Here is a 20,841-nt window from a genome sequence, read left to right on the forward strand (position 1 = left end):
AAGGTTGAGAACCACTGGATCTATACAAGGCCTAGGACTGGGGCACCTGAGTTCACTTCCTAGCTCAAGGGGTTCACTTTTTTGGTAGGGGCAGGGATATTGTGAGGATAAATCCAGCAGTGTTTGTGAGGTGCTGAGACCCCGCAATCACAGAGGGGACAGAAGCAGATAAACCTGTGCTGGGCAGCATCCAGCATGCAAGATCCTAGTCCATTAATATTCCTGGTGCTACTGCCTTTGCATGCCCTTCCCCAGTCAACGGGACTGTACGCTCCTATACCTCCCTACCGCACTTCGAGAGCTCCTCCAACACAAATAATGGAGAAAAGCACAATGTTTTCCTTTAACACCTGATGTTTTGATTGCATTAGGAGGATCGGTTTCAGTCTGCACCCTTTCCAACCGCTGGTTAAACTTGTCCTGTGAGCAGCTCTGAATGACCCAAAGGCGGTGATTGCCGTGTAAACATGTCAAAGTTGTGATCCAGTAGTAAGAACAATTAGCCGCGGCCTAGAAAGCCATTGCCACTTTTCTACTCGCTGTCGGGATTTGGTGCAGCTCCTAGAAGTCGCTGAGACTTGGGAAGAAATGTGGAGCTTTGAGCAAAGTTACTAAGAGACAGATTAGGCTGTGGATTATTAAATCAAGTTACATTATAAAATGACATCTGTTTTTACTCGCATGTTTAATGCCTTCTTACTAGGCAACAAGCCCATTAACTCCCGGGGAGACAGGATCGAGCTCTCAAATCCAAAGTCTGTGGAAAGGGCACATCTACAGACAGCAAGGCTGCCCCAGACAGGGACATCCAAGCCAGCTTTGTGCGAGTACCTGAACCAGGCATGGGATAGCTGCATACACTTGGTGCCATGTCTGGGCCAACTAGCTTCCCCAGCAAACACGGACATGCTCGTATGGTTTTCAACGGGCTTTGAATCAGGCCCCCAGCTGGTTATTTAATATTGGGATTACAGTAGCAACGACAGGCCCCAACTAAAATTGGTAGTGCGGTATGCTCAGCACTGTGCATGCATATATCAAAGATGGTCCCTGCCTCCAAACAGTCACCAAGATGTACAGAGTGGGAGAAAGGGCTGTTATGCCCATTTCACAGATGGCAATGAGGCACAGACTCTCTCTGGCTCAGTCCACACCTGGCAAAAAGTCAGAGACTGCACCCAGGTCTTCAGCCTATCGCTTCATGCACAGGACTATCTTTAAACATTAACTAGCAACTCTCGGTGTTGACCCCATGGGCTGGCTTCTTTGTGAATATGAAGTTCATTTGAATATCAGTAACCCCATTTCCTATGGGGAACCTAAAAAACCCTTGGGCTGAATCCTAATTTGCCTAATACTCATTAATCCTTTTTCTAACCAAATTCCAATCTGCTTCAAAGTCTAAGGTATGTAGTTGGACAGGAAGAGCAGTGGAGAATCACTGAAAGAAACTACCAAGTCATCTCCCCCTCCGGAGACACATGCCTCTTCTGTTGGGGGCAGAAGATGGTTGGAAACTAGAGCTGCGGAGACAAGGGTCTCGCATGAAAGATCTTTTTTCAGAGAAAAATGCAGAGTCGGCAAAATGCTTCATACATCCCTGCTCGTTTTAATGAAAATTTCATTTAATTTTTACAGAGGGGGAAAATAACAGCTTCCAGAAAATTTGAAAACAATGGGTCCCACTTTCAAAACGCAAGCTTTCGATTGCTTTTGGTTTGAAAGAACTTTCTAAATTTCCTCCTTATTGTTAAAAAAATAAATACATTACAAAGCAAAAGAAAGTTTCAAGTGACTGCAACATCGTTCTTATTTTTTAAACTCTGGAATTGGTGAAAATTGTTGTTCAGACTCTGAACCAGAACCCTTTTTTTTTTTTTGCTGAGGAAAAAAAAAATCTGGTTTTCATCTCCCTATAGCAGGAACAGGCCTCAAGGCAGTTGGCCAGGCCCCAGGGGTGGGGAGTGTGCACACACACACACACACAGCCTCAACTCCAGTCTCCGTAGCGAGAAGTCTGTGAAATGGGAGGGTGGGTTAACAAACGTGTAGTGCAGGGGTGTCCAACCTGGGGCACATGGCAGACCAGGGAGAAGACAAGCAGACAGGGCAGGAAGCAGGAAACAGCAGCAGATGGGGCAGGAAGCAGAAAGCAGAGCAGCAGATCGGGCAGAGGAAGGGGGAAAATCAGTGGCACTTGTGGGTGAAGGGCTAATTTGTGGCACACCTGCTGAAAAGGTGGGTGCCCACGGATGTAGCAGGTTGCTTGGGGCAGGAGGAGGCATGCAAGTAATTACAGACAAATCAACCAGTTGCACGGCTCTAACGTTTAGCTTGCATGCATGTCTCATCTACTTAAGACTGTAAGGGGTAGGGGCAGGGAATCACAACCCTGATTATGTTAATCCTTATACTTAACATAAGGATTTGCCAATTCATAATGAGTACCTAGCACAGGTACATGCTATATGCAGTGTCAGTATAGGAATCAGATCCAGGGAGGAACAGGAAAACCTCTGATACCAAGATCTCCTAAGTTCTTTATATTATTTGAAGACGCGCTGGTACAAAATGTGCAGCATCTTAAGAAACAGCATCAGGCTTGTTCCCAACCGACTCTGTATGATTTTCCTTTTTTGCGACTTCCTTCCTCTTTTTTTGTTTTTTTAATACTGGCAGGTTCAGAGGTTTCTTGACGTAATTGTGCCTTTTGAAGCTCAGTGCTTTAAGATCTTCAATCTAATGCATTTAAACTGAAGCGTATTGGCCAATTCTGCAGTGAGAGACTAAATTTTTGTTCTTCACTGCAAGTGTTTTTAGAGAAAATGCATTTTTGTTAAAAAAGGAGAAAGTGAATTAATGTAGATGGGGCTAAACGAGCCAGAGGAGCCCAAGCGTAGGCTGCTATATTAAATGCCTGTGGCTGTCTTGCCCGTCATGAAATTTAAGTAACTGGAAACCACGTGGAAAAGGGAACACCTTTCTAGATGGAAAGAGTCATACGCAGTATTGGATGACAAAATAGAAGAGGTGTTATCATACATACCTTGAACTAACCCATGTCCACTGCAAAGCACTGCAAGAAACCTTGGGAAGTAGTTCAAAGAAAGCATTTGCCAGAAAACCACCCCGCCTCTTAACTTCTCATCCCACACCTACCCCTGGGACGGCCTATCCTAGAGTTTCTTGGGCATGACTGGATCCTTATGAGTAAAGCTACATGTGAGTTTAGTATTTATAATACATGCCAGTGCAGGATTAGAACAAGGAGCAATGGTCTCAAGTTGCAGCAAGGGAAGTTGAAGTTAGATATTGGGAAAAACCCATGAGGATGCTAGTAAAGCACTGGAACAGGCTCCCCAGAGAGGTTGTGGACTCTCCAACCTTGGAGGTTTTGAAGACTAGAGTAGAGAAAAGCTTGTCTGGGATGATGTAGTTGGGGCTGATCCTGCTTTGAGCAGGGGGTGGACTAGATGTGACCTCCTGAGGTCCCCTCAACCCTCATTTTCTATGATTCAGTGCAGAGTCCAGTCAAAGTTAAGTCTGACTCGGGCAGAATTGGCCCTGAGAGTCTGTAACTCTCTGGTCTGAATGTAGGGAACGGCTTCTTTGCTTTGCTGAAACAGGGTTGTGCTGGCAGTTAACTGGGAGCGTAATGAATTGGGGGCACAACAGTTAGCATCTACTAGTAGTTACCCACCCAACACCTGCAAAGCCTGGAGCTCAGTGTTAAAATGCTAGCAGTGCTGGCACCTGCAGTTAAATTACTAACATAACAGCAAAGTGCAAAGCTGCACCTGCAAAAAAAAATTCGAAGGCCATTTTCACAAGGTGCCATAGTGTAAACTCTGGTTATTCTGCTCATGAGATCATTCACCCTGCTGTCCTGACTTCCCACCAGTGCCTGTTCCCCCTTATCCTTCCAGCACTTCACTGCTAATAACTGGGCACCCCTGGATAATTCACCATAATTTGCATTGCCATTGGAATCAACCAGTGTATGTAGGTGTAACAAAATTCTTCTGTGTTTGTCCAAAGACATGAGGTTATTCAAGCTGGGAACATATTTAAACTGTTCTTCTTCACTAATTGCTGCTGTATCTGCACCCTTCTCAGTTTGGAGGTAAAAACAGATTGGGGAGTATCACTTTGTTCAGCGTCCCCGGGGAATTTCACTTCCAGCTGAACCAGCTTAAGGCTACAATTTTTGGGCTGCAAACACAGCAGGAGAATGTTTAGCTTTAGACAACTCCTATTTTCTTTTTCTTCACAGGAATAGGCTATATATTTACAGCGCCCCACTCGCCACACCACAGAGGCAACGATTGTTCCTACATTTGTTAAGTTTCTTTTTGTAAAACCAGTCTGGGGCAAACTTGGACTTGCTGCCAACTTAAAAATAAAATGTACGCTGTTCTTTTGCAACACACGGTGCCTGTTCAAACAGCCATTTCTCAAAAGCTGACTGCCTGAAGTAACACAAAAAGAATAGTGGCAAATCCAACTGCTTTCTCCAATTTTGGTCCTTTGTTTAAAAAAAAAACAACAAACCACCCCAAAATAAAAAATAAATTAAAAAAAGCACTGTAGTGCCTGAATACTGCACCTGCCATCCAACTCTGAGCCCAGATACTGCAGGTCTGGAAAAAAACAGACATTTCCCAGGGGAACGTAAAATGTATGTTTCTTTTTGTACAGAGAATCTCGGACCACTTTTTAATCTCATTTGCACTATGTTTAACTGTAGTAAACCACGGACTTTAAAGGAGTTTATATTAGCTTTCTCCAACATTCGGCTCTGGCCATACAAGTCTCCACTGGAGTTTGCCCTTCAGTGAAGCCTGCAATAGAGAACAAAACAAGTTAAAAAGGTTTTATTATTTTTTTTGGGGGGGGGGGGGGGGAGGGGAGGAGTCCGTTCCTTTAGTAGTGCCTCCTTTGACTTGCAAACCGGCCTTGTAAAACTCAGCCAAATGAAGAGGTAAACATCAAAGTCAAAGGTCAGATTTTGCCTTCCATTTATAGCCAGCCCGCCATAATCTCACAGCAAGCAATAAATTACCAGGCTGCTTTGAAGCAGGCCCACCCTACAAAAGAGCAGTCATGAAAGAAGGCTTTGCCGACCCCTTTCATGGAGAAAGCAGTGTTTTTTGCACCTCGAGGAAGGAGCTTTTTTGGGGATTCTGCAGTATAATGCTACCAGGGACAGGATTTGTTCAAGGAAGTCATGTAGCCACAGCAGCATCATGACAGTCCATATTTGCACAAGACTGTAAAATAAATGTTACCGAAATTAATTTTAAAGAATTTTTAAAAATTGCCCCCACACAGTACAGCATGAAACAGAGAAGGCCACAACTCTGCAGCCGTACCAGTGTAAAGCGGAGTAATTCTGCAGCAAATAGATACGTCCTGATGGGCAAAAGGGTACATTTTTCAAGTCAATTCGCACAGTCAGAAAGCCCGGTGAAGATGTCTCAAGTCATGTTAGTGGGATGTGCTGTAGCCTGAAATGTTCCTTGGTTACAACCTGGCCAGCTAAAGCAGGTTCGTGCACGCTATCCATGAGTCTTAATGGGGCTTTCCAGCCATACTGAGCCAACTCAGCTGAGCTAACACAAGGAAAAAAAAAAAAAAAGCAAAACCAAACCATATACCCTTTTTATCTGTCAGGGCATGGCTAGTGGACTTACTCCAGATTTTTGCTGGTGAAACAGAGCATGTGACCCAGAATCAAATGCACAGCTGTAACAAAGCAAGGTGTAAGGGCAGGCTCTACTCAGGTAGTCTGGATTTATGCCAGCACAACCCTACTGACTACAGCGGAGCAAGTTGCCTTGGGGTAAATTGAACCCAGGACCAGGCCTGGGGTTTGTAAAAGTCTCCCAGAGAGAACAGTCCTTTATATTCTGGTTCTGCCCTGCTTCATCATATCCATCAGGAACACCCCCCTTCTTCCCCAGCGATACTTATCTGTTTGCATAAAAGTGCCTAAACACTTGAGTACAAAACTGCTCCATGGGGGTCAAGTTTCTCATCGTTACCCATTCTCTGCTTTACAATGCAAAACCAACTTCAAATTGTTATAAATTTTAAAGGCTAAATTGTCCTATTAAATCAAGTTCTCATTGTGCAAATGGCAATACTTCCACTTATGCATGTGACCAGCTATTTTCACTTTAAAAAAACTACAAAACCCAAAACAATGGGCTCTCCTATGTTACCCCTCCAGTAACAAGTGCTCCACATACAAAGCTCTAGCGAATGCGACAATGTGAACGTGGAGCGAGTCTATGTAAGAGACCAGATGGATGACCTGGGAGTCCAAGGAAAGCTATGTGGATAGGGCTAATGCAAAACTAGAAGCAAGTCCTTCTTAAATAACATTTTACACGCTTGGCAATAATTAATTACTGGCCAGGAAACAAAAGGAACGATTTTGCTCCATTCTCCAGCACTGACACACAAGTATAATCCTTTAATTAGACCAAGTATTTTAAGAGGAAGCAAACTTCATGTTAGATATAAAAGGAAATCAATGAAAAGGTTACATGCAGCTATGTGGCACATGCTCAGACTCACAGAAGGCAAAGCTTGGCAAGTATAAGTGAAAATGGGGATGGTAAGGAAAAAAAAATGCAAGTGGTTTCCATTTTTTCCCAGGCTGGGAAGAGAGTAGTCAGCAGGGGGTACTGGCTAGCAACGTGGAGGCATTCGCTTGCATAAAAGCCCTCCCTCATCACAGCTCAAGTCAGGCTTGTTCTCATCTGACACTAGTACCTGGGGAGTGGTTTCAATGGAGCAGTGAGTCCAAGTTATTTGTGCTAATACATAGCTCTTGGTAGAAGAGTGGAGGTGTAATGGATGGCAATGCCAGAATAGGCAAGTGCCTCACTATTTTTACAAAACCATGCTGCAGAGGTCCAAACCCACCCCACTGTGCACTTTGTGACATGGGCCATGCTGCCCAGGGATGCTACATTTCCACCCTGCTAGCAAGAGCTGTGATTTAAACAGCCTGTGGTTTCAGTACTGATGTGGACAGGAGGATTTAACAATGTTTTGGGGTCTGGCTAGCAAGTTTACAGAAGGTTTCCTATTCAACACATCAATCTGCAATTCGTTCTGCACTTAAAGTCCTCACGAAGTTAGCTCAAACGTTTCTTCTTTTTCTTCCCCTGCACTCGGTCTTCAGTAGATTCGGCTGCCTCTTTTTTTTGCTTTTTCTGTTTTTTCTTATGCCATTTCTTCCGTTTTGCCCCCGAGTCTTTTACCCCAGTATCCTCTCTGTCAGATATTCCAGTGTAAGCCTCTCCTACACCTGGGAGCACACAAGGCTCTCCGTTACAACTATCGTCTCTGTCTTGGCATCTTTTCTTAGCTTTCTTTTTCTTCTTCTTTATTTGGCTTTCAGCGTCTGAAGCATCCAGTTTTTCTCCATTCAGTCCCTCTAGTTTAGAGCGTTTCACCACTGCTTCTTCGTAATCAACTATATTTTCTACCTCGACCTCTTTGTGGCTTCTCTTTTTCTTTTTGGGTTTGGTTTTCAGTCCTTCTGAAAGCTCAGAGACTTCAGCTGCAGCTGTGCAAGGATCAGCTACCTTGGTCTTTGGTCCGTTATGGGAATTCTTCAGTTTGGCCAGGCGCTGAGCAAAATATTCTTGTACTGTGAGGGTGCTGGTCACCGTATTGTCCACTGGCTCAGGTGCCCCAGGGTCTTCGTTTTGGTTGTCTTCCTGTGAATCAGCACTGGAGGTGTCCTCCTGTTAGGAAGTAATTGAAAGATGATTAGGGGAAAGGTCGTTCAAAGTTATGCTTCTTGCCCTAAATTTTAGCATCCATGAAAAAAAAAGCCAAGCAAAGTATCTAGTGTTCGACCAGAAGCTAATAGCAGATGCTCCAGAGATTTTAGTGGGAGCAATGTCCAACCACTAGTAAAATGAGGAAGGAAGAGAACGGACTAAGTTACTCTGAACATTACACACATGCAAAAATAACCCAGAGTATTGACATCAAAGGAGGAAAATTTACACTTCATAGATTATGATTCTCTATCACGTTGCACCTCTGCTGTTAGTCACCTCCACTTGTGCAATTTAAATAAAATGGGCGTGTAAAATGCTTCCAAATTAGAACAGCAGTATATTACATACACTTAGTCCACAAACGAACATCTCCGTGAAATACTAAGCAGTGAGAAAACAAAATCAATTGTGTGATCCATCAGCCTGTGGCAGAAAGGAAGTGGTGGAAATCTCAAAATTCGAACGCACGTGGCAGGGACCAATCCAGCACTGAGGGGACAAGAGCTCATCTCACTTCTCTCCTCTCTTTTGATTCTAGATTCATCATCCACTCTTTCTAACAGTCTCTCGCGATGTTCTTCATAGCTGGTTTCATCTCATTAAACTCTCCATGTTATTATCTAAATACGCATTGTATGACTTGTGTTATCGGATAACACAGACACCATACAAGACCAAATCTTGTAAGGATTTCACACTGAAACCAGCACTGAATCCAACAGGTGTTCTGCATGCAGAGGGTTGCAGAAAGGGTTCTTGTTATCTAGACAGTAAACCCAAAATAAGAAGCAAACTATAGCCACTGATCAAAAGTAATGCATATATGGCACTGAGAAAAGCAATAATGGTCTGATAAAGTGACAGAAACAAATTAGGGTGAAAATACAAAGTTTGTTAATTGTCTATGACTTGTAAACAAAGAAAAAACCTTATGAGCATTGCTCATGTGGGTATCTAGCTCTCAAAAGTAACTTACCTTTACACTTTGGGGGGCATTTTAGACACCATTACTTAGGTACCAAGATCAGAGACTCCCTAAAACGACTCAAAATTTTAGACAGCTCTTTGCAAAGTGTGAATTTTGCGAGTCAGAAAGGTCTCCAAACTCCATCCCGGTGGGCAGAGAGATGCAGCATGTTTGGAGGTGGAAGGAGGAAAATATTCTGCATAATCTGTACCACTATCTCACTTACAGCCAAGAGCGTACGATCAGGAGTCAACCACCAACAGGTACATTGCAGGTACGTGTGGTGGTGGGAAGGTATTCCCATTTCAGAAATCCTTGTGTAAGTGAAGTATTGGAGGGTTCGGTTCACATTACTCCTACCTCTTGAAGGTATATTGATACAGCATAGCGTGGCTGTAAAATGCCACCAACTCAGAGTGCAGCCGTTTTATAGCTCTGTAGCCTCTCTCACCTAACCAATTCCCTACCTTTGCTAGAGGTCAAGGTATAGGTTTCTTTCCTGCTCTCTTCTTGTGGCACAAGGTAACTTTTGAGGACTTCATTTTTGTGCTAGAAATCCACAATTTGTGTTAGGTGGTTGGAGCCTCCCGATGGCCTGGGGTGTGCAGAAGTGGCCAGAGTTCATGTTCTCGTGCACCTTTTGGGCTTAATCTCTATTTTAGGATTGCCTGAAATTGCAGGAATACAACTTGATGACCCAAGTTGTTCCCTCCACTTCCGATATGCCTAGGAGAGAGGGAAAATGCAAAATGGAAATAAAGTTCCCCAGGTCTTGTCTGGCGTAAATAAAGCAATCTGGGTCCTGCTTACGGCATCTCCAAGCTGGCTAGGTGACATGGGTTTTAGTAAATTTATGAGCAAGGGGCCTTACTCAGAACAGTAATCTTAACTCACAGGAGCAAGAATATGCAGGGCTGTCTCATTAGCGATGAATCAAGATTTCCTCATACACCTGCTCTCAAGAGAATTATTCCAGTGGAACGAAAGTAATGTTACACTTGAGATTCCAGTAATGTTTGTGGGGGCACTTAAAAAAAAACAAAAAAAAAAAAGGTATTTTTCGTCTAAGAATGCCTTGTTTAGAAGGAGAGTTTAAGCAGAGTTAATGCAACGGGGTGACTTCTGTTTAGTATTACTTAAAGCTGAAAAAATTTTCTGGGTTTGATAAGGGGAAGCAGCAGCAGAAGCTTGACAAGGCAGAATCCACAGAATAAATGGTCTGAGCTCAGCTTCAAAATATCTGTCTTTTTAACAAGGTCTCCCTTCCAACCTGAGTCCCAGCAAGCAGCAAAAATAGCTGCCCTGCTATGGCAAATTTAAACGGGGTCGTCGTCTTCCTCCTACCCGTAAATCTGACACCTCGTGTTACACAATGACAAATGGTCTCCCAGGTTTCTCCGTGATGGGTGCTCGCCAAAACAGGCCCCACCTGATATGCAAAACGCACTCGGGTCTAACACAAATCACGCTCGGGCCAACCAGAAAAGGGCTGGTTCATTCCCTTGGCGAGCTCCGATTCTGACAACTTAATTACTGTAACTGAATGCAAATATTAATTGAGCTCCATGCATTGAGTCTTACAAAATGCATTAGGCATCAGAGCCTGTTCTCTGGCTAACCCGAGCAGTTCAGAAGGCATTTGTGAGCCCAGAAAACAAGAACACTACTCAGAAACTCTTGTATTGATAAGAATTTTAATAACCATGGGCCACTGAACACAGAACCAGCAGGGCATGGAGACAGGCAAGGAGGTGCCAACCCAAAAAAAAAGAAAAAAGCCCTTCAGTTCAGGTAGAGCTTTTGTAAAATCGTAAATCATCTGGAAAGGCTGTTAAATGCCAGCAATGTTCCCCCTCCACTCCCATGTTGTACCTGTTGAAGAAACGTGTAGCCACCCTACAACTCCAAACATGGCTTCTCTTAAACCTCTTGAAAGCAAAGATGCAGCACTACTTTTCCTCCCTCTCTTAAACGGGGGTCTGAGAAATAATTACACAGTGCTCCAGGTGTACGTGGTTGCTTATAACACTTGTGATATGCTAAAAAAAAACAACCCACAGAAAGAGAGATCATTTGTTCTCTAACAAGCAAATAATCCAACAGGGACAGCTAGAAATCGGAGCATGAATGTTCTAGTTGCGACAAGTTAGGAGATGGAAAGACCTTGGAGAATATACTGCAATTACTTGAATTGTAAGACGACCCTGAACATAAGATGACCCCCCCAATAATAAGATTCTATATAAGGAAAAGTTGTAAATTTGTTATAATTTTCCAGGTATAGAATCAAATTATTGGATGTTTGCCTTGAATTTGTCCCTTCCATTGCTATAGCAGGGAATATAAAGCTTGGGGGTAAATGTGCCCTGCCTCTCTCCAGCTCCTTCTCCTCTCCTTACCATCACACCCTGCCCTCCCTGAGCACTTGGGAACAAGAAGAAAATCTGAAAACACTGACGTTGCACTAAACAGATCTGTAATCTGCATTTAGTACCCATAGACTTAGTCCATCCAGAATTGATGCAGTTCACCTTTTATAAACTGCTGCAAGTTTTAACACAGGTACTCCATAATCACACTCTTGTACCTACCTATATATAGTACAAACTATGCACGATATTAGACCAAAGCCAAAAAGCGCATGATTTACCATATAGCTCATTGGGCTGGGCCCCACCAGTTAACAGCATTTCGCCATGGCGATCCCACAGCTCAGCACTGCTCAGTATGTGCGCGCACTCCAGATACCCCCACAAAAGAGCCAGGTGCTAATTAGCCCCTCACTCATGACTGGAACCAGGTGTGCTTTTCATGAGTCCTGGGGTCCTCCAAAAATTTATATTCAGATGAAGTGCAGGGCAACCTGGCCAGCTCCATACCGTGAAGGGTGAGGCCACATTAACCCCTGAGGTGGTGACAGGGATTCTGGGTAAGTGGTTGGGGTCCCACTTGGTGATGTTTGCCAGATATTTAAGGCTGCTGAAGAAGCAGGAATGATTGGAAATGGGAAAAAAGGTGCAGCTCAGCTGGGGGAGTGAAGAAGAACTTGAAATGTATTCAACGTAGTGGCTCGCCATGACTGTGAAGTTGCTTTTGGCAGCAGCTTAATGAGAGACAATGTATTTAATGAGGTTTCCTTGTATGTGAATGTAAGATGTGGGGTTTTTCCCCCCAATGCTGATTGGGGAGGGGGGGAAGGGAATCATCTTGTATTTGAGTAAATACGGTAGAGGCCATATCCTGAGCCATGCTGAGTTACCATAGTTCCCAGTGAAGTCAGCGGACCTCATCCCAGAAAAAAAAACAGTAGGAATGGGGAAGGTCTTCGGCTTCTTTTCAGATGTACAGGGCATGGCAGTCTTTACTTTGCTAGACTGTGGGTAAATCAGACAAGAAGCCAAGTGATAGGCAGCACTAAGAAGAAGGGGCCACACGAACGAAGGCATGGAACAGCCAGGGAAAGGTTATAAGGGAAGTTTGGGCACCGTACGAGACTAGAGGGAGGCGAGATGACAGGTAATGTCTAGAGAGCTCTCTAAAACAAGTCACATACTGTATGTATTCAACATTTATTAATATTCAGTTTTCTTTTCAGGTGCACACTTGAATCCAACAATAGACTGGTGGAATAATCAACTTCTATGTGCAAAATCCTGGGGCCAGGGACTTCCACAGGGTAAGGAATGCAGCCAGAGAATGCTAAACTTATAAGGAGCCTTTCAGGCCTCAGTATTTTATTTAGAAAAAAAAGAAAGACAGCACCCACAACCTTTGCATAGAAAATGTTTCACTTATTGCTGAAATGTGGCTGCTCTTGGCATGGAAAGTGGCAGCAGTTGGAAAAGGAGTAACGACTTAAGAGAAGCTTAGTACAGCTAGCGTTTTGGCTGGAGGACAGAGCTCCAGACAGAACTGGGCCCACATGTGTTTTAGAGGGAAAGGATGGATATAATGAAACAGCCACAAGTCCTAATATGACTGGTGGCTGCTCTGTAAGCAATAGCAATAAAGCAATTAAAAAAAAAAAATGGTTAAAGCCTAAGACAGGAGGTTCAAAAGGTTTGGGCTGTAGCCCAGGCTCTGGCGCTAATCAACTGTAACACCATGGTCAAGTTATTTCACTTTTCCATGTCTCAGCCTTCTCATCTTCCAATGAGTGTATAATACCTAAAGAGCGTATAATGCCTAACGAGCACTGTCACTGTAGTTCTGTTAGCAGAGACTACGCTGGAGCTGAGTTCAGGGCAACAGAATAAGGATGAACGGCAGCTTTAGCAGATGTTCTCCTAAATAACAGAAATGGAGATGACTTGTGTCACAGCATTATAAGGTTCCTTTCTGGTCTATGATTGTAGCTATTGCATTTTAGCTGGGCCAAACCAAAGAACTGGTTTTATTGCGAAACTGAATCAAGATTTCAATAATCCAGTTACGCTACAGCCACTTAAGGTCCTGCCAGGATGGGTTTGTACCACTGACATGGAAGGCATAAAAAATGGTAGGAAAGACCCAAGAGCTGAGAACTAATGGACACTCTTGGACAGATCTATCGTCAATGCTGAGCAGCATGGGAGATGGTATATGAAACCAATGGTCTCCATGGCGCTTTAGGGGCATTAAGGATGACAAGGTCTCGGCTCTGAAGAGCTTACAGTCGACTGATCTGAGCCTGCAAATACTTGGTTTAAGCACTTCCATTAACGTTTGGACTGGGGCCAAACGCATTCAAACATAGTGGGCAATGCCTGTAGGGCTTCATTAATTGAGCAGATTTTAAAAATGAGCCACTTGGTATTAATTCTGGAGTCAAATCTATGGAGACAATGTAAGAACTGGCACTCACGAGGCTCTGCCAGTTTCCAAAGGCACGTTGGCCGATGACAGTGGGAGCCAACCTTTCTGTACAAATAAGCTCTGCACCTTCCTCGAGTGCTGCTCTGATCCACTTCCCTTGCCCAATCTATGCTCTCGGCCCTGTGCTCCCTTCCCTCCTCCTCAATCTGCTATGTGACACCCACGGAAGCTGCCATGCTGCAGGCTGGCCACCCTTGGCCAATGGTCTTGTGAGCACTCTGAAGATAACATTTTATGAAGGCTGATATACGAACCCCATAATAGGCTGGCAAGCTGCAAGGGACATGCAACACTGTTGTGGCAACTGAAGAAAACTACGGAGAAGGAGAAAAACAAAAAAAAACCATGTGGCACTAAATCCAGAAGGAAGAAATCCCCAAAGTATCTTCTTCCCTCCCCCTCTTTAGTTTTTTTGAGTTATTAATCATTTACCTTCATTTCTTCTTGGATCCTCCTATTTTCATTATAAGGATGTTGCAGGGTATTTACACACATCTCTAATCTGTAGACTCTGTTTATATTAAGCTTCAAGATCATGAAAACTTAAGTCACTGGCAAGAGGTACGAGAATCCTGACGGGTGATGGCAGGTTGCAGGAGAACTTTAATTCTAGTTTACTACATATTAACCACATTGTGATGTTCACTCCACTGTAATCAGGTTCTGCCTTGCTAAACATCTTGGGAAAACACCCGTTTTCATTAATCAGATGCCGATGGCCATGTTATATACCGACCATCACCTTCGACCTTCGTGCTGGCTCACTCAAAGACAAATATGAATCCCTGGCTTCTACTCTTGTGCAGACGCTCTTTTTAATAGTTGTTTCAATGTGTGATTGCGAAGGGGAAGGAACGCTTTTGCCACCACTCCTTGAGAAAGAGGATGGGGGAATCTTCCTCAAGGTAGCTCTTTGCCTATTATAATGAACCCATAATTAAGGACAACATTTGGAGGCAACAAAAGCAGAACTTAGCCAAAAGAGTTCCTCTGAATACATCCATAGATAGCTTTTGCTTAAGTGCCCTTAAAAATGGGTATTAAAAGAGGTCATTTATACCTTCTCGCACCTGCACGTATATTTGTCAGGGAGCAGACAAGTCTTTTTTCCCCCCGCCTCTTGAATTGAGACGGGAGGCATTTGTATGAAAAGTGTGTAAGCATCTTTGGTTGTTTTGTAAACTTTTTTTTTTTTGACAGGAGCTCATGCCAAAAGTCTCAGCAAGTGGCCAATTACAGGTTTTATTTCTCTTTATATTCAAATGTCACTGTGATTAAAAATAGAGAGACACCATCTTACTCAACAGATGCAAGCCCGATGGATCCAGAATCCTATCTGCTTATTTTAGAATCAATTCCCTCCCTCGCCCTTTATTTTATTTTTATTTTTTACTGGTGTTCATGCCTGTCCAGCCCTACAGACCAATTGCAGCTCTCGGAGAGGGAGCCGGGTTTTAATTTGGATCATGTATCATCAACAAAAGAATTAAGCAAATTCCAAGTGCAGACCCAGATCGGGCCTTCAGCTGCATCTGTTCAATGGTCCACAACCTCTCCCCCCCTCGATTTTTAGATCCCAGACTGGACCGATAGATAGCACTGGAACACAGGATGCATTTTTTCCCACTGTGAACTTAGGAAATGCACTACGTTGTCACAGGCACCAAGGTAACGCTACTATACCTTTTCAGGGTACAACCACACTTTTACAAAAACATGCAAGCTAATAAGAGCAGGAGGTAAAATCCATGACCAGGCAGGCTATGAAAGCCAAAGGGAGGCAATACAGCAGGAGAACACCCCACGAGGGGGGAAATTAGTGCTGGGGGAGAGATAGGAAAAAGCAAAATACAAAAGGCAAATCAATGTGCTGCATCAAGTAATATTCAACATGTGACAAGGAAAAGGAGACGCTGAGATATTCTCGTGACATCCCAATCCACTCCAATTACAACTGCTGAAGTCAGCAAAACCCCTCTTCCTATTCGTTTCCTTGTAAACTACATCTGTGCGTTAGCTTTAATAAACACGGCTAAGGAAGAGATTTCCCCTTAGATTCTTCTACTGGCACAATACAGAGACCCGGCAAGATGACCTCATCTTCCCAGAGGCTCCGAAGTTAAGTCCTAACTACTTTTGTCACCTTGAATAATAACAGAGAAAATATGATTGGATTATCAGAGCATGGGAATGGGAGAATCATGGCGCCTAAGTGCTATTTCCAGCTCTGCTGCAGACACGGACAAGAAGTCATTGACTTTTTTCTTACCTCGGGTCAGACAGGTATCAAACGGGACTGATTAGGCCTACCTGACTCACCGGGGACTTTTCACTAACCAAGTGCTTGTAAAGTACTTTGAGAACTTCAGAGGAAAGAGACACCATAGACATGGAAAGCAATCAGGAATACTCCTAAAAAAACCCTTATATTTGCGTAACCTGAAGGAAGCCAGGCTAAATGGTCCAGAGAGAGTAGTGCCTTGTCTTGGCCCTCTGCACATCTAGATTAGTCTAGTAAGGCATTAATGAATCATGACACTCCGACACAGCTCTAGATACCTCTGCATCTCAAATTTGTCTTTTCATTCTTGTCTACAGACACTGAATCGATGAAATAAAGATTCAAAATAGCCTTTTGAAATGGAATTTTTCACTAATACAGCCAATATCCCACTACTTTAGATGCTATGCAAACAGAGGGGGGGAAACCCCCTCCGATCTTGCCCTGAAAAGCATACAATTGACTTTCCCATATGTCCCATTACATTGGGGTCACTTGATCCCAGCTGACTTCCCACCTGTGGCAGGGGGGATGGACCCGATGATCTCTTGAGGTTCCTTCCAGCCCCTAATGTCTATGAAATTTTCACTATGTCATCATACTTCATCTGTAGAGTTTTCTCCTTATATTAGAGACTTTGATTGACTCTTTAAGTGGCAAACAGTATCATTCAACAGCGGGATCAAACAGAAGCACATGTATCTTGCAGTTTACTGTACTATTTGGGAAATAAATGACCATATAAGTTAAAAGATGACTGCACTGCCGAGGCAGAAAGAGGCAGCAGCCTTTGCTTTCTCACTTTCTGGCATTTAAAGTTTGCCTTAACACAACTTTTTATTCCCTTAAGGAAACATTCAAGATGACATATGCCTCTTCTCTGGGGGGTAACTGCGATACCCCTCATGAGATGCTGCGGTGACTTTTCAGTTGCACTTTGGAAACGTGCATGGTTTGGATAGAACTCATTAATCCTTTTTAATCAGAATCTAGAAAGCAAACCCTGTCCAGTTGTTGAAGAAAAAGGATTTCCTTCTCTTGCCCACAGTCACATCCAGCACTCCTTACAGGGACTAAAAGGGGAATGGCAAAGTGTGCTGGGCTAGCCAAACCATGAGTACACAGAAAGGTATTACTAGGGGGGCGTGGGGAGATTGTCGAGATAAGTAGTTGGGGGAAAAAGCGATGCCGTCATGCATTTGGAAATACCCAGAAGGCGGAAAAGAATTCCGGCAGAGATTGCAAGAGGAAGCCATGTCACCCCCGGCTCCTAAAAGAAGAGGAAACCACATTTATTCTGAAATCTGAAAATAACGCGCACAAATAGGAATCTTCCTTTCCACCTCGGGCAATGTACAAACCGGGCATTACCCTTCCTCGGAGCACTTTTAAAACATTCATACCTTTGTTTTCACTCCTTAAAAAAAAAAAAGTCCCTCTCGGGAAGAAAACGCACAGTTGAAACTCCTCCATGTCTTTGCCATGGGGAGTAATTAACTGATCCATATAGCTAAAAAAAATAAAAAAGAATCAAGCCAGGATTTTCGCACGGGGGTACAGGCATTTCCTGTTTTTCAGCATGAGCAGCAGTGAGAAGCTGCTGAGAACAAAGTCTCTTGTGTCACCTTTTAGTCACTCGCCGGCATAATGACTTGGTTCCTTTTTTCGTCCAGGATGTCAAGAAGTGGTCAATCAGGAGCCCAACGACAACGGCAGGCCAGAGCTATCAAGAAAGTCCATCACCAGGTAGAGACAAGGATTGCATGGAGAAAGGCAGAGGATGCAAAAAGCCTGACTTCCTAACCTTTAGAAAAGATCTGAGTGAAAGCAGAGTCTGATAAAGACTTGCCGTGTGTGGCCTTGACAGGGGGTGGGGAAGCCAGGATCTTCACAGAGCCACCATGCCACTAGGTCTTTCGCTACCCTCCCTCGTGTGCGTTAGGACATCCATCACTTCGATTGGAAGGTCTCTGGGGATGCAATTAGCACACGTATGGGCACTGCAATACGATCAACTTCCAAGAAATGCAAAGTTAACCCACTGACATCGACTCATGCTATTCCATACCTGATGGTGGCTTTAGCGTGAAACTTTGAGGCCTGAATGAGACTGTGAGGTATGGTGGGTAAGCGTAAAGCGCTCCGTGCACTGGTACATACCACACAAAGCAGGAGAAGCCCAGAAACATCAGTGCATTTGTTTGGATTTATACCCACCAGCATTTTTTCCATCCTCTCCTTGTCACTCTTACTAAATATTTATGCAACCCCATGTGTCTAGAGAATAAGAGCGGTGTGAAACACTTAGACTTTAATGACTCTGATGAACTCCCAATCTGGTATGAGTGACTGGCAGCCCGAGAAATGGCTGTTTGCTGAGAGACAAGAGCTTGAAACCTGCCTGTCTGTTGGTAAGGGAAGAGAAAACCCTTGCCATCAGGACAGCTGCTCCCAATCTTGCCCCATGCAGCCTCCTTACCGGTTCTTTGGCTGCTCCTAAGCATGGCTCCCACTTAAGTGTTGCACCGCCTTTCCCCCAGGACATTGAAAGGAGAGAGATTGGGAGTCAGGCTGTGAAGCAGCAGGGCAGGACTTTCAACTAGGCCCAACCCGGCTGCAAGAGCTGGGGGATAGGCTTGTCTACACCATGGCAGGTTGTTGCAGCCAGAACAGGCCCAAGCATGCCTTACCCATGGGCATGCTCCAGACTCGGAAGTAGGTTAGCGAGGCCCGTCTTGGCTCCTCCTAAGCAGTTGCTCTCACGCATGCCACGAGCAATGGCTCAAGAGGGGATTTACCCAAGGACAACCCCCTCCAGATGGCCTCCTTGACACGTTCTTGGGTTGAAGCATATCTGCAGGCATGGATAGGGAAGACTCGGATCCATCTAGACTGGGGCATGCCGTCGTCACAGTGAGATAATCCCTCAGGGACAAAATGGGAGAGCTGGGGGAAGCAGGGAAAAAGCATCTCCTCAAGGTGACCAGTGGAGGAGGAAAGAGAGAGACTCAGGGACTGCAGTCGGAGGTAGCATGTTTCCAAGGATGTCTGAGAATGACGGTCTTCCCCTCTGCACCCCCAAAACCTCCTGGAACAGAAGATGCACACTGAGTTATTGACTGAAGATCCAGCAGCAGCTCTTGCCTCGTAACACTAACTTCTAACGCTCTTAGCAAGGGTGCAAAACAGGGACAGTGGCCAGATGCTCCCCAGCTACAGGCTGCATGGACATCTTGCCAAGAAGATGATGTTACGGCTGACGGGAAATGGTCACGAGACGTGTGGTCTATGGGGAGTGGCAGGTCCCAACAAGCTACGCTCCCACGTGGTCTGAGCAGTCTTGCAACCTGAGCAAGATGGAGCACGACCAGCCGGGATGTGGTGTTTCCGTGTCATTTCTCCAAGGCAAAGATGATGGCATCCCGGGACAATTCAGAGATTCGCAGAAGTTTAGGGCTAGAAGGGATCTCATGAGAGTGTCGGGTCCAGCCCCCCTGCTCTGGGCAGGAAAGACTGCTGGAATCAAATAACCCCTGCAAGGTGTGTGTCCGGTCTCCTTTTGAAGAAGCTCCGGGGTAGGTGTCAGCACCCACCGCACGTGGGGGTCTATTCCAGAGTCTGGCCACATGAACCATGAAGAAGTTTTAAGGCAATTCCCTCTACGCTAGCAGAGCGTCGGCTATAGCTGCTTTAAACAAGACAGCTACCTGACCTAGGCTGGCACTTTGGGCCGTGGGGGGAAAAGGGCTACTGCATCAGCTTGACCATTTTGTCTCCTGGGCATGTTTCACTGGCAGCCAAAAAAAGTCCCAGCTTCCCAAAGGGGTATCTACCAAAGCAGCAGCATGGGATTTGGTTTTTTCATTTGATCCATCAGACTTCAACTACTACAGTGCTCTAGCATCCAGAAGGTGGGAAAAGGGTAGCCCAAAACGGAGGAAGCCACACTGGAAGAGCGATCCTGGGGAAACGCAGGAATTCGAGTCCTAGAGTACAACCCTCCCCTTCCTTCCTATCAGACTGCTGAAGACCCTCGGTTCCTTCTCACCTATGCTTCTGTGAACTTCTTTCCAGCCTGATTGCTTCTTTTCCCTCTTTCACCTTCTCCCCAACATCATGCTCTTGCACTGTAGGGCACAGAAATTCACCCATGGGGTCTCTTCTCACTTACGGCCCCCATACTTTGTTTTATGGGCTCCCCCAGCCTCAGACAGCTTACATACTAGAGAGATTAAGCCACCCTTGCTCACTGCCTTTGCTCCTCTCTGCAAATTTTTTCTCCCTTTTTTTCCCCCACCTGTAGCAAATGACTTCTACTCCAGTAATCTCTGCTTTGCTTTTTCCCAGCAGTGTTTCCTGCCCAGAGCAGGGGCGCTGGACCCGATGATCTCACGAGGTCCCTTTCAGCCCTAAACTTCTGTGAATCTACTCTGCTCTCAAACTTCCTTACACATCAGCGGGGTTTTTCATGCTTTTTTTTGCTGCTATGCTTGTCCCCTCTCTTTCTGTCACCATCATCCCCACAGGCCACGTAACTCAAAATTATTATCCATTATGTCTTTTTAATTTTGTCCAAATGCATGGTACCCCACAGATAGTTAGCAATAGCAAGGCCAATGGGATAAAGGTCGCCAATATATATAGAATGATTTACCACGGGTTATTAGTCTAGAAAAGGTACAGAGAAAGGCAACAAAGAGGATCAGGGGTATGAAAGAACTGCTGTACCAGGAGAGGCTAAGAAAGCTAGGAGCCTTCAGTTCAGAAAGGCCAAGAGGGAACATAATAGATTTCTATACGATCATGAAAGCTGTAGATAAAGTGAATAGGGAACTGTATTCACCAACTCCCAGAACAGCAGACAACAAGGGGACACCTGCTGAAATTAGTAGGAGACAGATTTAAAACATACAAGAGAAAGTACTTTTTTCTTT

At 44.6% G+C, this 20,841-nt stretch overlaps 1 protein-coding gene across 2 annotated transcripts in view; it reads right to left on the reverse strand.

Annotated features, from left to right (window-relative positions):
- Positions 1-1,586: 1,586 nt before the first annotated feature.
- Positions 1,587-20,841, reverse strand: part of PINX1 (PIN2 (TERF1) interacting telomerase inhibitor 1) — an 82,408-nt gene continuing 63,153 nt past the window's right edge. For both annotated transcript variants that reach the window (XM_014610232.3, XM_059728481.1), the window contains exon 7: positions 1,587-7,763. In XM_014610232.3, the coding sequence (XP_014465718.2) occupies positions 7,149-7,763 (615 nt within the window). In that variant the 3' untranslated portion in view covers positions 1,587-7,148. The remainder of the gene's footprint in view (positions 7,764-20,841) is intronic.

Source organism: Alligator mississippiensis, chromosome 1 (genome assembly GCF_030867095.1).
Source record: "Alligator mississippiensis isolate rAllMis1 chromosome 1, rAllMis1, whole genome shotgun sequence".
Lineage (NCBI taxonomy): Eukaryota > Metazoa > Chordata > Crocodylia > Alligatoridae > Alligator > Alligator mississippiensis.